Below are 18,233 nucleotides of genomic sequence, written 5' to 3'. Positions count from 1 at the left end.
GTATCCAGCTACACTGAATTTATTTATTATATCTAGGAGTCTTTCAATGGAGTTTTGGGGGTCTTCTATGTAGAGTATCATGTCATCTGCAAATAATGATAATTTAACTTCTTCTTTTCCTATCTTTACCCCTTTTATTTCTCTCTCTTGTCTAATTGCTCTGGCTAGTATTTCCAGTATTATATTAAATAGGAGTGGTAATAAGGGACATCCTTGTCTTGTACCTGATTTTAAGATAAAGGCCTTCTGTTTTGGGCCATTTAGTATGATGCTGGCTGTTGGTTTGTCATAGATGCCTTTATCACATTGAGGTAAAGACCATCTATTCCAATTTTCTGTAAGATTCTTTTCATGAATGAATGTTGGACCTTATCAAAAGCTTTTTCTACATCTATAGAAATAATCAAGTGATTCTTACTTTGGCTTTATTGATATGGTGGATTACATTTATTGATTTACATATGTTGAACCATCCCTGCATGCCTGGGATGAATTCTACCTGGTCATGGTGTATAATCTTCTTGATGATTTGCTGCATCCTGTTTGCCAATATTTTATTGAGGATTTTTGCATCTGTGTTCATTAGGGAGACTGGCCTGTAGTTCTCTTTTTTAGTTGAGTCTTTCTCAAGTTTTGGTACTAGTGTAATATGTGCTTCCAGGAATGATTTATTAATGGATTGCTTCCCTTTCAATTTCATTGAAGAGTTTGAGGAGTGTCAGCATTAAGTCTTCTTTGTATTTCTTGTAGAATTCCACAGTGAATCTGTGTGTGCCTGGGCTCTTCTTTGTAGGTAAGGACTTAATTACGTTGTCAATTTCATTAATAGAAATTGGGTTACTCAGCAGTTATACACCTTCTTGGCCTAGCTTTGGTACTTCATATGTTTCTTGGAATCTGTCTATCTCTTCTGTATTATCAAGCCTATGAGTGTTGGTGGGATTGTAGACTGGTGCAACTACTGTGGAGGTCAGTCTGGAGATTTCTCAGAAAGCTGGGATTGGAAGTTCTATTTGTTCCAGCTATTCCATTTCTAGGCATATTCCCAGAAGAACTGAAAACATTGTAGCACAGTGCACCCATGTATATAGCAGCACAATTTGTAATAGCCAGATCTTGGAAGCAACCTAAGTGTTCATCAACTGAGTAATAGATAAAAAAGTTGTGGTATTTTTATACAATGGAGTACTACTCAGCTATAAAGAATGATCACATTGAGATATTTTATAAATAAGTGGACGTAGCTTGAGACCATACTTATAAGTGAAATAAATCAAACTCACATGTATAAATACTGGATACCCTAGTGTAAGAAATTCCCTAGTGCAACAAATAGTTTCCCTAGTGCAAGAAAATAAAAGTGATAATCATGATTCCCCATTATATTGCTTTGAAGCCTTATAATGTTTCCATTCATTAACTGGAATGGTTTTTTTTTGATTGATTGTTGTTGGATTTTATTGTCTATGATGGCATGAACAGCTATTTTGAAGAAAAAAAGACATTATAATAGCTAGTGATGATTTAATATCATCTTGTTTTGAAATCCCACTAAGCTTTTGTTCTTCTGTCTCCATAAGTTTTATCATGTTGTATGTTACTGGATTTTATTATGTGTGATAGTATAAACAAAGTTTTTGTAGACAAGGAGATAATATAGAAACTATTGTTCATTTTCTGTTAGTTGGTTCTGAATACCCTGTAATACTTTCATTCTCTTGAATGGTTTTACACTTTTTATGTTTGATACTATAGTATATGAAGGTATACTCAAATATTTCAAGGAAAGATACACTGTGGTAGCTACTGTTATGTCACATTGTCTTGTGGTGAAACACTATGTTGCTTAAATTGTTCTGTTCTGACCCATGTTGTTATGTCCTCTTTTATTTTTTTAAAATAAAAATAATCAAAGGCATAGAATTTTAGGGAACAAGGGATCCAGTGAGACTGCTCTCATGACGAAATCAAGAATCAAAGTTATTCATTTGGTGAGAGGTCAGCCTGGATCAAATGCCTGTATCTTGGGCCCCTTTACACCTCCCATATGCTTTCCCCAAGTCTGCATGTGACCAACATGGGAACCAGTGCTGTGCAAGTGCTTCCATGTGCCAGGTACTTTTATGCATTGTCATACTCAATTATTTCTTCTTTCATATGGGGAAAAATGAGGACAAGAGACCATATAACTGGGAAGAGGTCAGATAACTGAGGGATATCACATACCACACTTGCCTCTCATCATCAAGTTGTAAATCCCATGAAGGGAAAGCCCAAGGAGTTTTGGGTCCTGCTGTGTGCTCTGCACTTGACAGAGCATGGCACAGCACGAACACTTAGAACTATCTACTGAATGAATTTATGGTATGAGTGAGTGAATGGGAAATAAATGAAAACCGGACTCTAAACTTCACAATATTTTTGTTTATATGCTTTATCTTGTATATGTCACTGAAGGTAATGTCATCTTACCTGTAGGCAGAGCATCTGTGGAATCTGCACCTGTCAACATGAAAAGAGATCGCGATTGTTATCGTGTCTTAGTCAGTCAGTGTCTAGTGAGTGCTTCTTATGTGTTACGCAGCAGAAAGGAAAAGAAAGCACGATACTGCCCTTGAGAATCTTGGCATTTCCTGGAGATTTGAAATATGAGCCATACCTAGAACAGCTCAGCGTGGGCCGCATGGAACCCACAGAGCTCATCTGTCATGGAGCCAACATTTAAGGTACAGGGTCACAGGACCAGGAAAGACTGGGAGGTACTGTGGGGCAGTGTTATGGTTGATGCATTGTGTCAACTTGAGAAATGTAAAAGTTTAATTAAGCCACTCAGCAGGGAGTCAGGGTCCTTACTTTGTAAACATCCTTCACTTGTGTAAGAGGAGGACTTGGAGATGGGTGCAGTAGCCTTACAATATAAGGGAGGAGAACAGGCTTGCTCTGCCTTTTTCCCCCCTCGCTCTTTCTGCTTTTGCTGTCTTCCCCCACCTTGAACTGTTGCCCCTGTGCCATGCCACCCTGCCTTGAAGCCAGCTGGTTTCAGACTGAAACCTCCACAAACATTTCCTTCCTTTATTTGGTGTGTTGAATATTTTGTCTCAGCAACAAGAGAAAAGTACCTAAGACAAACAGAGAGCCAGATGAGGAATAAATAAGTTTGAAGAGGTCAGTAGGTCCAGATTATGAAGGCCTTGAACACCAGCTGACAAATTTGGCCACTACCCAGAACCACAAAAGGAACAGTTCTTGAGACCCAGGCTGATAAGATAAAGATGGGATTCCAGGAAAGGTGACCGTGTGAACTGGATAGTTGTTCTAGGTCCACAGGGGCAGCTCCAACCAATTAAGGCAGGAAAGAATTGCGTGTTTTGTGCATGAACCATATATATTTTTCTCACAAAATGTAAGAACTTGTATTTTTATTCCAAGTAGTTTGACTTATAAATTCAAGTTCAGTCTAAAATTTCCAACTGATCAGCAGCCCATGTCTGACCCTGAGTCTAGCTTGTGAGCCCTGCTTATAAATCTCTGTAGCCAAGAGGATGGTTTCTCTGGTCACCTGCAATCTACTACATTCTCAGGCAGAGTTATGGTGTGTGCGTGGCATGTGTGTGTGTGTATGTGTGTATGTGTGTGTGTAAAGGAGGAGAAGGTTACTGAGAGAACCTCTCAGGAATAGTTCTCTAAATGCTGAGAGCTAGTCCTTTACTTACACAGATGACACCAGCACCCTCCAGATGCTGACAGTCATGCCAGCTTGACCCCTATGTAACATGGCCCCACCCACTACACACTGACCAGCAGCACCCTCCTGGAGCCTGCCCCACTGCCTGGCCATACCACAGCTGGAAGCACACAACAGTGGCCTTGGCAAAGTCACAGAGGTTGTTATACACTCTTTCCCTGTGTGCTGGATAAGGACTTCCAGATGGCCTAAGCACTCCTTGTGCCATTCAGCAGCTTCATCTCCATCCAGGCTCATGAATGGACACAACTGGTAAGTAAGGATGGAATTTTAGCAGAAGACAGTGTTCTTAATGTAAAGGGCTCCCAAGTGTTATGATTTGTGTCTAGATGTCCCTCCAAGGCCTCATGCAATCACAGTTGGGGCTTTTTGGAGGTGATTGGATCTAGGCTCTATGATGAAGGGTTCAAGAATTTGATATTCAATTAAGGGTGTAAGTGCTACCCCTTCTAAGGGAAGGTAGCTTGAATACGACGCAAGGAACAGAAAGAGGCTTGTTACTAGTTGTTGCTGGCTTGTGGTTTGCTGCTCGGATACTTTTGCTGCCTTCTGCCTGCCATGTACTGTTTCTCCTCTGCGATTCCCCTCTTCTATACCACCCTGCGTCAGAGCCAGCTGATTATAGACTGGAATCTCTACAAACTGTGAGCCAAAATAAACCTTTCTTCCTTTAACTTTTGATGTTATTTTGCCTCACCAATGAGAAAAGTAATTAAGACAACACATTGGTGTGGCTGCCCATCTGTTTCACTGAAATGATAGCAGTTGTCCATCAGGGTGAAATTTGTTCTTCCTTTCTTCTGATACAGAGAATGAGGTCAGCCTAGGGGTGATTCTTTAGACTCTGTGGATGCCGGCACACCCATTACTTCTTAACAGTAGTTTCCTGGCCCACTTCCTCAACCTGTTTGATTTCTCATTTGTGACTATGGTGGTAACAATAATGCTTATGTAATGATATTGCTCCAAGGATCAAATGGCTGATGAAAGTAAAATACTAACATAACATTTCATAGACGTTATCTATATTCAATGCCCTTATTCTTTGTGGCAAGCCAGAAAACATGGCAGGGGTTGAGGTGCTGTCAGGCCAAGATACCCTCAGAATAAGAACTTAAGGCCTAAAGCTCAGTGCACTTCCTGGTGTCCATCTGTCCCCTATGAGCTTTGAAATGTCAGTTAAATAAGACTGCCTAGTGGTCATTCCCTATAGCAAAGTCAAAGTCCAGGTAATTCCTTTCCTCCTCATCTGAAAAAAGCTGCACAGTCTGTATGACCTCCTATGAGTCGTGATAGGACAGGGGAATGTACCTCAAAATCTCCAAAAGATACCTGAAGGATCCTAGTTGGAAATCATTTCTTTGAGTACTGTCCTTCTCTCTCTCTAGAAGTTATCACCACCCACAAGCGAAAATTCTGTTCATCTGTCACTTCACAGATTCAGGCACAATCCCTCATTCCCCACCACCACTCCCCATCATCCACACTGACAGAGGTGGACAGAGTGCGTCTTTGACATCTTCACTAGATTACAGATAGCTTTAGGGCAGGGACTGAGAGATGGGGTAGTTAAGAGTGCTGATTTTGAAGTTAGAATAGGACAATCTATTGAGCTCTCCAAGCTTTAGTACCTAGTTTGCAATATGGGTATAACAAGTGAAACAAAGAGGATGACACAGATAATGAGCTGGACACAGTCCCTTGGGCACAGTAAGTGCCCACTGGTGCTACTCCTGCTGTTACTACTGTCCCTGTGTCTGGTCCCTTCCTTCATGTGTTGTCTCAACATGGCTATCACATTTGTAAATGCTGTTTAAGTAGCCATGCCAGGTGTCTGAATATCCCAGTGAATGAACATGTGTGCGTGCGCACACATGCGTGTTTGGCAGAAGAGTCAAAGGACAAGTGGCTAGGAACTTACATATATTGTTGCATCTCAAATTATGCTTTCAGTCAGGTCCTAGTATGACCCCATATTATATATGAACCATCTAAAGCTCATAAAGTTTATTTAAATAAATAATTTAATTAAACTCAGCTAAGTGGCGACATTCAAATGCAGCAGAGATATCTCTCTATGATTTGAACAAATATTTCAAAGGGTGCTCAGATAGGCTAGGCCGAGACTGAAGCTGGGGACATGCTGGGGAAGGGGACAAGGAGCACAGAGGCGGAGGAGAGATGATCATGAAAGTTCAGATGTTTCTGTGCCTCTAAAATCCTATATGAATCTATGCTGGTTCTGCTGCCCCACGGTCAGCAAATGACTCAAGAGTAAAGACAGAGGTAAAACAGCCTTAAGTAAGCAAGAATGCATTTATCAAGTACTATTTTTATGGCAGGCACTATGTCAAATATTTTGCCTGGTTTGCAATATGAGTATAGCATAGAATAATCTTACTTTATCCTCACAAGCACCCAGGGAGGAGACTATTTTATCCCATTTCAGAAATGCAGAAATTAAGGCTGGAGGAGGGTGAATTATTTGTCTATAATGTGAAAACTTTGAAATGTCTGGGCTGGAATCTGGAGTCAAGTCTACTTGTTTTAAAAGTTAACCCCAAGCTGCTTATTTCTTACTGAAATGACAGGAAAAAGAAGGCAACGATATAAAATCTAACACTTTTATTGCCTAATTTATTTTCTTTCTTGATGTAAAAAGATAGGCATAACCCACCTCAGAATTTTCATGGTACTCAATCCAGAAATCTACCCAAATTTAAACAGTGTAAGCTTTTTGTCACTTAGAAAGACAAACATCAGGGTCCATTGTGACTGGTCTTTATTAGACAAATATTTGTAGGAGGACACTTTTGTGAACTAAAAATGTCTTGGTGAAAAATATAAGCTGATATAGGGACTTTAGTACTTGTGTGACATTACACAAAAGACTGATTTCACAAATATGGTTTAGACAACAAATCTGGCAACAGTCAGCTGACGATTTGTTATGAAGTCTTGTTAGTGAATGGCTTGCATATGGATTTCCATTTTTCAACTCTGTGTCAGATATTTGGATGGATAAACACAAATATCACTTACTGAACACCACTGTGTATGAGGGTTTGTTTAAACTCTCCATATTCATAATCGCTTTGCACACTCAACACACATCTGAAATAACACTACTAATTTCTCTACTTCTTAAGTGAGGCAACTGAGCCTCAGGCAAGGCGACTGGATTTGAAGCTTGTGCAGCCAGATGCAGCATACAGGATTTGAAAAGTTTTGCTTATAATTCTCCTGTTAGGCTTCTTTCTTAACTATTTAGTAATGGGTGATAGATATCTATAATTCAAAGCAAAAGCTGTGCTGTTCAGGTCACAGTCCAAGTGTAAGATGACCACAGGAGATCTCTCAGTTTTGAGTGGACAATGTTCGAGGTAAGTTCTCTGTCAGTTGGAAAGAATATAGGTCGTTAAATTTATCAGTCATAGTGGTATATACTTATACTCCCAATCAACTGAGCAGGCTGAGGCAGAAGAATTACAAAGCTGAGAACAACCCGGGAAACTTAGCAAGACTTTGTCTCAAAATTTTGCAAAAGTTGCCTGGGACTATAGTTACTGATGGAGTTTGCCTAGCATGTACAAAGCCTCAGGTTCAATTCTCAGTACCACAAAAAATGGCTAAAATCAGGGAAATGATATTTTCTGAGCTCTGGGAAAATAAGAGGGCCATGTAGCCTTCATCCTTTGACCTCTGTCTCTAAGAACAAGAGCAATGCTTTGGGAATCAGGAGTTGAATGGAAATCTGCTTAAGTTTTCTCTGCTGGTCTGTGAGGAATTAAATCACAAAAAGGGTGATTCCGCTGATTAGGGTCTAGAAGAGATCTGACTTTTATACAGACAAACTCTTGTAAATTCTGTATGTTATGTCATATGATTTGCTCTGACTCCAGTACCCTTGACAGGATGTTGCTAGGAGTCACGAGATTTGCTGGTTTTGGTATAGTTGCTGGGATTCCATGATCAGGAGTATAGGGGAAATTGGAGAGACATTGTGGAAAACAAAATTGTCCATTGTCTCTCTCTTGTCATCACCAAGAAGGTGCACAGTGGGTGCAGTGAGTCCTTGGTCACTATAAGTGGAACTGCTCAGGAGCAGTGATAGGAAGAGGATGTGGTGACTGAAACAAGACTGCATCTTCTGTCTTTACAAAGGTCCATGCTTTTTGTTTCTATTTTCGTGCCTGTCCACTACTGTACAGGAGAGAGACAGAGAAAAGCATTTTAGTACCATGAGATAGATAAGGAAACCATGGCACAAAGACCTTATGTGACGAGCTTAAGGAAGCCCCAGCAGTTGGCACACATGCCAGAGTAGGAACCCCTGTCCCTCTACTGGATGTAGGCATCACTTGGCTGTCTGTTGGTATGATGTTCTCCCATCATCTCCTGTGCCCAACTAGAAGAGATTGAACAGGAAGATGTAATGGTCCGGTGCATACACTTTGACCTACTTTCTGATGGTGGATAGTCAGCAGCTACCAGGGTAAAGAGAACTTGAGTGACCCACACAGACTTAAAATGCATCTAAGTTGGTCAATAGGCCTCTACAATGCTAGTATCTTGAGTAGAGGTGTGATTTAGGGCCTTCAACACTATTCCATGAACTATGAGTCCCAGACGATGCTCTGACATGTTTAAAGAGACCTGGAGGAGCTCCCAAAGAGAAGGGAGACGAATAGACATAGGGATAATATAAACCATCAATGGAAGTTCTACCTCTCGGCTTCTGGACACAGAAACTGTCATCTCTATGACATGAGTTGTCCTCCTCCTTAAAGAAGCATGTTCCTTCTTGTCACTGATTGTTTCTCTCTTTATCTGGCACCCAGAAAGCTCAGAACCTCATTTTTTGGCCATGTGCACTGGATCTTGTGAAAAAGTTTAGATAGTGTCTTTGGCTTACTGCTTTCCTTTTATGTGTCCTAATTTCTGCAAGTAGTGATTGTATTCTGCTCTGTTCTATGTGTTTTTCCATCTTTCTCAAACTTGTCTGCATTCATCTCATTTTGTACTTATGCATTTTGTGTGATTGTTGTTTAAATGATCTGGCAATATCATCAAGCTGTAGATAGGGTAACCTGACTCGACTCCATAATTCCAGTGCCTAGCATAGCATTCCAAAGTAAGTTGATATAATCAATATGCTTTCTAAAGAAATGCAATAGGTAGGGTGTAAAAAAAAAGTGGCTAAGTGACACAGATCATTCTTCCATACATTTTGACTCACATATGCAATAAAGGAAATGAAAGTGGAACCTGCTTTAACACAGATGGAAATAAAACACACAGGGTGAGTTTTGTTCTCTTTCCTAGTATACAGAGAAATTCCTACTCCTCTGTGAGCTCAGATACTACCTTGGCTGATAAGCAAGCTGCATAAAGCCAGCCCCTGTAGGTGAAGAACTCTCTCTATATATAGCTGCAAAACACATTACTTTCACAGGGAGGGCAAAGAACACCTGGCAAGATGAACCAGAAAGAAGACAAGGAGGAGTCCTGGTCTCTCAGTGGAGATCCATAGGTGATATCCATGAGTGTTTCATCTGGTTAAGAAAGTATACTTAGAACTGTCCATTGGAGAAATGATTGAAGACTGTCACCTTTCAGGTATGTTGTGGTTTAGACCTAAAATGGTCCTCAAAACCTCATGTGTTTGGAAGGTGCTTGGATTATGGGTGTTACAACTGACTTGCCTTTAGAGGATTGCTCTTGTTGGATGATGCAGCTGTGGGAGCATGACCTGAAGGGTGTGTTTTCCTTTCTCAGTACTTCCTCACTCTAGGCTTCCTGGCCACTATGACATGAGCAGCTTTTCTCCATACCAAGTCCTTCTACTGTGTTCCCAACAATGAAAGGACTGAAATTTCTGAAATGTGAGCCAAAATAAACTTCTCTTCCTTTAAGTTGTTGGTGTTGGGTATTTTGTCCCAACAATGAGGAAAGTGACTAAGATAGGGCATGAGTACCTGTGTACCCTGTACGTAGTCTCACGTATCATGCTATTTGTGACATCACTGGTTATTTGAGGTAAGGTGCTGTGAAGCTGACTTCCTCTTTGAAATGAGCACTGACAGCCAGCACCTCACCTGCACAGATGACACTGGCATCCTCTAGGTGCTCACAGTTGTGCCAAACTGGGCACTGGTACACTGCTCACACACTGTCTATTGTCCAAAAGCATCTTCCCAGAGCCTGTCCTGAAGTGGGAGCCTGGAGGGAATCCCACCACCTGGCCATAGTACAACTAGTGGCACACAACAGTGGCTTCAGCCAGGTCCCAGAGGTCATCATACACTGTCCCCCACTTGTCCTGAGTGAAGACTTCTGCATTTCCTGGGAACCTCCCTGTGCCATTTAGCAACCTCTGCCCTATCCATGCTCCTGGGGTACAAGGAAATAAAGGGAGGACTAGCCTCTGGGGTCAGAATATTGCTTTTATTCTGTTCTATGGGGCTCTTAGGCTACTGTTTCCATATACACATACCTCAAAAATAGCTATGATAATGATGATATAATTATTATACTGCTCCATGAGTGTGATTACACTATAGGCATCACCATACGCTCTACAGGATTTGATCCTGATTGACCTTCACAACAAGTTTTTTATAACAAGTTTTTGATCTTTTTGCTAATGAAGAAGATATAACTCAATAAGTTCTAGTAATCTGCACAAGGTCAAATAGTCTACATAGCCTTCTTGAACTTGAATGCAAATATTCTATTTTTTGTTTTTATTTTTTAACACCAAGAAAATCTATCAGAAAAGAAGAAAGTGACAAAACACCCCAAATCATTCCCTGAGAAATTAAGAATAAAATAAAGAATGAAACCAAAAATGAGCAGAAGAAAACAACAAAAATCAGAAAACAAAATCAATCCCTCACCCAACAAAAATCATATGATCATCTCAATAGATGTAAAAGGAGCTTTGGACAAATTCCAGCACCCATTCATGATAAAAAAAAAAAAAAACCTTACAGAAAATTGGAATGGATGGTCTTTATCTCAATCTGATAAAAGCCATCTATGGCAAACCACTAGCCAGCATCATAATAAATGGACAAAAACTGAAAGCTTTCACTCTAAAATCAGGAACAGACAAATATATCCACTGTCTCCACTCCTATTCAACATAGTCTTGGAAACTTTAGTCGGAGAAATTAAACAACGGAAAGAAAAGGAATAAAGATAGGAAAGGAAGAAATTAAATTATCATTATTTGCAGATGACATGATGCTCCATTTAGAAGACCCCAAAGACTCCACCAAAAGACTTCTAGATTTAATAGGCAAGTTTAGTAACGTAGCTGGTTTATAAAGGCAACACTTAAAAATCAACAGTCTTCTTATATACAAATAACAAACTTACTGAGAGAGAAATCAGGGAAACAATACCTTTTACAATAGCATCCCCCCAAAATAAAATACGTAGGAATCAATCTAATGAAAGATGTAAAATACCTCTACATTTAGAACAAATAGTACTCTGAAAAAAGAGATTGATGAGGATATTAGAAAATGGAGAGCAAGAAAGCAACACGCCCTCCTTCCTGGTGGCGGTGGCGTGAGTGAGCAGTGGGCGTGCCAGGAAGAGAACAAGTCAGTGCCTTCCTTGAGCCTACTGGCGGTGTACAGGCTGCAAATCAAACGACCCATTCCAGCCCTCTAGTTAGCATGGCCAGAGGCCTCTGGATGGCCAGAGGTCTGACCATCTCTTGGGAGGATGACCATAAGCAATATAGTAAATATGGGGGATTTCCTTCTATCTTCTCTTTGAAGGCAAATATCGTTTTCACTGTTTTGCTTTGTTCTGATTAATTGTTTTGCTTTATTCAATATTCTGTCTTGATAGGTTTTATACTGTTGTGTTTTTGGTTTGATATTGCTATACCTGATTGAATGGACAACTATTGTGAAGATACCGAGATATGGTATCTATGAAGTTCTGTACCAATTTCACTGCATTGTCTTGATTGGCTTTGTTCTGTCTTGTTTTGTTGTATTTTACTATCTTCAAAAAGAAAGGAAAAGAAAATGGAGAGATATACCATGCTCTTGGGTAGGAAGAACCATTACAGTGAAAATGGCCATACTTCCAAAACTGTTATATAAATTCAGTGCAATTCCAATAGCGTATCTTACATAATTAAAACTATCTTAAAATTCATCTAGAATCAGAAGAGACCTAGAGTAGCAAAGGTGACCCTGGGCAACAAAGACAAGACAGGGAGCATCTCAATTCCTGACTTGAATTATACTATAAAACTATTGTGATAAAAACAGTGTTGTACTGGCAAAAAAAAAAAAAAAAAAAAAACAAAAAAAAACAAAAAAAAAACCTGAAGATGGACTAGCTTAGAAGATGCAGAAATAGCTACAGACATACTAAGCTACATTACCTTTGACAAAGGTGTCAAACACATTCATTGGAAGTACCTTTAATAAATGATGCTTGGAAAACTGGCTTTCCAATGCCAAAGATTAAAAATGGGCCCATATCTTTCACCATGAACTAAGCTAAAATCAAAATGGATTACAGATCTTAATATTAAAATAGTAACATTAAATCTAATGGAAGATAGAGTAGGTAAAACGCTTAAAGACATTTGTGTAGGCACAGACTTTATGAATAAAACCCAGAGTGCACAGGACTTCTTGCAAAGAATCAACAAATGAGATCTCATCCTACTGAAAAGCTTTTGCACAGCAAGAGAAATTGACAGAGTGAAGACACAACCCACTATCTGGGAGAAAATGTTTGCCAGCTCTTCCTCAGATAAAGTATTATTGTCAAGAATGTATTAAGAACTCAAGAAAATCAGCCCTCCCAAATTTAAAGACTCAGTTCAAAAATGGGCATCTTAGATGAACACATACTTCAAATATGAAGAAGTACAAACAGCAAATAAACACATGAAAAAGTGTTCAATAGATATAAATTTCAAAACTGAGATTTTACCTCACACCAGAAAGAATGGCTAGTATTAAGAAATCAACCAATAATAAATGCTGGAGGGGCTGTGGTGAAAAAGGGGCTCTTCTCCATTGCTGGGGGAATGCAGACTGGCACAACCACTGTGGAAATCAGTGTGGAGATTCCTCAAAAAACTAGGATTGGAGATCCTATTTGACCTAGCTATTCCCCTTCTGGGTATCTTCTTAATAGAATTTAAAACATCATACTACAGCAATATATGTGCACCCATGTTTATTGCAGCTCAGTGTATAATCACCAGATCTTAGAAACAATCTAAATGCCCATCGGCTGAGGAATATATAGAAAAGATGTGTTGTTTCTATATAATGGAATGCCATTTAGCCATAAAGAATGATAAAATGTATATTTTATAAGTAAATGGATGTGCTTGAGAACATACTCATTAGTGAAATAAATCTATCATTTATGCATAATCATCACATTGTTTCATTAGTATGATAAGGGAAAAACATGTATTTTGTCCGAGAGGGAATGATATCAGCCAAGCAATGACTCAGGTCACACCTGCCTTTACTTTAACTAACTCATTGTGAGACATTTTGAATTGACTTTTGGATGTCTTAAGAAATCTTTGATGTGCTATAAAGTTCGGATTTTTTGTATGTGGATATCCACTTGTTCCAGTATATTTATTGAAGGTACAATCCTTTCTCCATTTGCATCTTTGCCAGAAATCAAATGTCTGTTGTGTGGGTATCTATTTTGGAACTTTATATTGGTACTTTGGTGGTTTGTTTATCTGTGCCATTTTGTCATGACTGGTGTAACTCTGTGAAAAGTCATGAGATTGGGGAGGTTGGAGCTCTAATTTGGTTCTCTTATTCTGAGTCTTTTTTATTTTTACAAAAATGTGAGAATTAACGTGCTAATCTATATGAGGGATGATGTTGGTGGTTTGATGAGAGCAAATATTCTAAGAGAAATTTAAATTTTAACCAATTTTTACACTGTTTTTAAGAACATTAGACTTGATTTTGCTACTGAAAAATAAATCAGATACCCTAATTTGCATAATAAACTAAAATATGATTCACAGATGGATAAATTACCATGTTATGAAAGGAGACACTGGTTGAGAATAGATAGAAGAGTTTTTGATTTTTCCCTACCTACAGATGGAAAATTTATTCTCTGGAGAAATTAATTCCCAAAGATTCATTTTTTTCAGACATCAAGCAAGCTGAGAGTCACATGTGCTACATGTAACTTCCCACTGATGTTGTAAAACTAGCAGATAAACCTATCACTTCACTTTCATCAGCTCCTTAGTATCTCATTCTTAAATGCAGACAAACAGCTGGAAATGCCCTGATCTTTGAGAAATGACTCTATTATAAGAAACATAAGTAGAAAAGATAGAGAAGTATAGAGGAGAACCAGGAACAGCAAAAAGATCAGAAGAAAGTTTTGAGTAGAAAGCAATATGGATACCAAGAAAGTTAGAGAAGGTACAACATCTGTGAAACAGGAACAAGAAGCTCTGAAAAAGGAAAGGTCAGACAAAAGGAGAATGCTTTTGAAATTGAAGAAAAAAGGACCAAACCTTTAAAAACATTAATAAAATACCTCAAAGATGCTGTTAACAAAACTTGAGTACAAAGAAAAGAATTTTAAAGTTGCAAAATTAAATTTAACTCACAAAATTTAGCATATCAACATAGGAAATCCAACATCTGCTTAAAGAATTTTAAAGAAAACAAACAGAACTGATAAGGAGGAAATTACTAAATAACTCAAGAAAAATCTGTAAGAACTGAAAGATATGCACCTCTAGACTAAAAGCTTAAATTGCAAGCAGGACAATATATGAAAGACCCAAAATAAGGTACATCATCTTGAAACTCAAAACACACAGAACTAAGAAAGGTCCTAGAAATTTTCAGAAAAAATGATAACACATGGATTGTCCAAAAGATATCAAGTTTACAATCTCCTAATTAAGGTCTTGCACTTGCATCTTAGAAATTAGGTCTACAAAGTTCATCTCAGTCTAACCATAGTCTCCCCCAAATGCATTTGGTTAAGTAGAAGCCTGTAAGTTTAAGATCAGACAGATACATGCTAAGTCTTGACTTTACCACTTTCTACCCAATTAGTTCTGAGAAAGTTAATTTTTCTGTGATCCACATGTTAAAAAGTGAGGGTGAGGTATGGGTACCTTTTGTAGGTTTCTGTGCTCACAGAATGAAGTGTTAGTTATTTGCAAGCATCTGATTCTCTCCTGACCACATTTTGGTTCCATTAGTAATTGTTCCTTTTCTCATTTTCCCAAGGACTTACCAGCCAGGGGAGCAGATGTGGGTCTCAGTGTCACAGGATCTGTTACTGCTATGGTTGCACCTCCTTTTCTGCCATCATCTGTCCCAAGGACCATCACAAGTGTCCCTATTAAGTAAGACATCCATAAACCCTACTTGGGAAAGAAGGTTTGAAAGCATACACAACCCAAAGTTTACAGTCAAATATGCAATTCCTGACTCAGCTCTTGAAGAGGTAAGTACTCGCCACAGGGATCCAGCTGGCACTCCTTGGTGTGGCTTCAGCCTGGGATGTGTCAGCTCAGTGCTAGGCACATAGTTTCTTTCTTTACCACCTTCAGAATAAATGCCAACTGACCTGCTGGAGTTGCATTCAGAGGAAGTGCAGCAGGCTCTATGGTGGACCCAGGGGTCAATGATGCTTGACCTGTGAATGCAAAATAAAGGGAGGCCTTGTTCACAGCTGGACACCTCCTTGACACCCGTTGTAACAGCGGCCCAGAGAATGGTTGGTCAAGTAGAAACAGATACTTCTGCCTAGTCTATCCTATCAATGTTTGGTTGGCTCCTCCACTTCTTTTTCTGCCATATTCATCCAGTCGTGGATGACACATCCCATAGTGGGATGAGCAGCATTAGAACTTTGAGGATATACCCTTGGTTGGGACACTGCAACTCTCTAAGTGCCCAGAAAACCATTTGAAGGTTGCTTCTTCTTTTTCCTTTAGCAGCAATCCAGATGTGTTCACCCAGGGACATGGCAGTGAATGGAATGGCAGGACATTTTGCTTTCTGCCTAGGACTCCAGTGGCTGTGTCTGGGTTCTCAGTAGTGTCAGAAAAGCATTAACATAGCCAGCTCTATTTTCATCTTATTATGCTTTCAACTTGTTGTAATGCTTCCTTTTAAAATGCATCTCAAATAATGAGGGGAAAACTGGGAAGTGGGCTCCCTGGCATTTATTCTATTGTTTTAAATATTTGTCAATGACTTTGTTACCTACCATGATATTCTTTGATATATGTATGTAAATGAAAACAATTGCATAACCACTTTATTACTGCAATCAGTAGTGTAACATACTGCAATCAATTTTAGTAATTTGTGACTAACTACCCAAAAGTGATTAAATGTATTAACATACTAATTTTTTTATCTGACCCACATGGTTCAATGTAAAATCATTCATAACACTGGAAATGTATAGTTTTTTTTTTGGTACATTCAACAGTGAAGGAGCTGTTGGTGCTGTAGTCAGGAAGAAGAGGGCATGCTGTGAACATGCGCCCCCTGCCGGGACAGTCTCACTGACCATCATTTGGTTTTGTTGCCTGGGTTATGAAATACTGAATTTACTGCTTTCCTATCAAATGCCTGTAAAGTGAGGAAGTATTCATTGTTAAATGTTCCCTGAGTTCTCTTCCAATCACTTGTTTGATTGCTTCTGCATTTTTCATATTCTCAAAAGTAAAAGAGGGGACTGGGAATTTACCTCAGCGGCATAAGCACCTGCCTTACAAGCATGCAGTCATGAGTTCAATACCCAGTATGGAAAAAAAAAAAAAAAAGTAAAAGGATGACTTGCAAATATCTACCAATTTGTAAACCTATGAGCAGTTTTGGTAACCTCAAGTATCACCTAGGAGATATTAATTCAATCCTAACTGATACTTTTTTTCTAATTGGCCAAGCCCATGTGGAGACAGCTAAACTTTCCCAATGTACAGGTGTTCTTTAAACAAGTCAAGTAATTGTTTAAGAAGTCTAGATGATGAATGAGAACCTTTTTTTGCCCTCATGCTCTGTGCCCCATTGTGTGATGAGTGGTATATAATGCATATTAACTTTTCCAGCCTGGAGGGAAGCAATCATGTAGGATCATCAGCTGTGTGACTACAGGGACCATTGTTAGCATGTGACACACAGATCACCTGTCAGAGGAGGCAATTCCCAACATCCTAGGAGGATGATGTGCTGAAAATATACAGTGCAAAGACTTTTCTTCCCTTAGGAAAGGCACACTCTAGAGAGGAAAAGCTGCCAAGAAGAAGAACCAGGTAAACATTAGGCCAACCCAGGTATGATGGGGTGGCAGCTTCAGGCTCTGTTGTTGGAGTGGGGTTTGGTGAATGGTCCGTACCTGCTGGTCAAAAGAAACCAACATTTAAGTTCTACAGTGCACTAATTGTTACATTATAATCTTCAGTGACTTCTAAAAACGTTAAGTTGAATATTTCTGGGAAAAAAAAAACCATAAAAGTAACAGCCTTGCACCAGAAGAGACAATGCCAGAGTTTCATGAATTAAATTAGTGCTCATGAGTTATTTGGAGACAATTGACATTTTCTAACTCATAGGGGCAAGGTTAGAGATCTTGCTCTGCTAAATGTGAGAAAAGCTTCATAATTAATTAACAAAATGAGTTTCAGAAAGGAAAGGTTAAATAAAGGGAGAAGCTGGAGCTTACCCACAGCAAACCACCCACACATTGGACCTACCTGTTTGTGTGTGAGAAAGCGGTATAGCTTCAGGCTGTGCGGTGGGGTCAGGAGCTGGTGGAGAACCATCTGCACCTGATCAAGAGGTCAAGGCCTGTCAGGCTCTTTGCAATGCTCTGTCCAATGGTTCTGTTAACTTGGCCGAATGTGGCAGTTCTGAAGTCCTGGGACTTCCAGCCCTTACCTGTGCAGACTACCCCGGCATCCTCCAGGTGCCCACAGTTGTGCCTGGCCTGGCCCCCATGCACGCACTGCCCCAGGTGGCTCTCACTGCCCTCACACTGCATGTCATCCAGCAGGATCTTCCCAGAGCCTGCTCCAAAGTGGGCCCCTGTGGGTGCTGCCACTGCCTGGCCACACTGCAGCTGGCGGCACACGACAGTGGCCTCAGCCAGGTCCCAGAAGTCATCACACACTGTTCTCCAGGTTCCCTGGACAAGGACTTCCACGCGGCCTGAGCATCTCCCTGTGCCATTCAGCAGCCTCACTGCCATCCAGGATCCTGGAGGGGACACAAAAGAGAGGGACACGGGGAACTGGCCTCTGGTGTCACAGGTATTTCTAGCCTCTCTGGATCTGAGTCTGTTTATCACAAGAACCTATGTTACACACATAACTAGGAGAACAAACCACAGTTATCTTCAATTAAATGACAAATTTTTGTTTAAAACCTCCAATTAGAAAAAAATGATTCTGACTTCAATTTTTTTCCCTCCTTTT

At 39.7% G+C, this 18,233-nt stretch overlaps 1 protein-coding gene across 1 annotated transcript in view; it reads right to left on the bottom strand.

Moving 5' to 3' along the window:
• LOC100715944 (deleted in malignant brain tumors 1 protein) overlaps window positions 1–18,007 on the bottom strand; it is an 88,204-nt gene extending 70,197 nt beyond the window's left edge. The window contains 1 exon segment of the mRNA XM_063236094.1: window positions 17,698–18,007. Within this exon segment, the coding sequence (XP_063092164.1) occupies window positions 17,698–18,007 (310 nt within the window).
• Window positions 18,008–18,233: the final 226 nt, after the last annotated feature.

Source organism: Cavia porcellus, unplaced genomic scaffold (genome assembly GCF_034190915.1).
Source record: "Cavia porcellus strain 051 isolate PalLab524CR breed Dunkin Hartley unplaced genomic scaffold, mCavPor4.1 scaffold_2, whole genome shotgun sequence".
In the NCBI taxonomy this organism is placed as follows: domain Eukaryota; kingdom Metazoa; phylum Chordata; class Mammalia; order Rodentia; family Caviidae; genus Cavia; species Cavia porcellus.
Note: the sequence above shows the minus strand (reverse complement) of the source record. Positions and strands in the feature narration are given on the sequence as shown.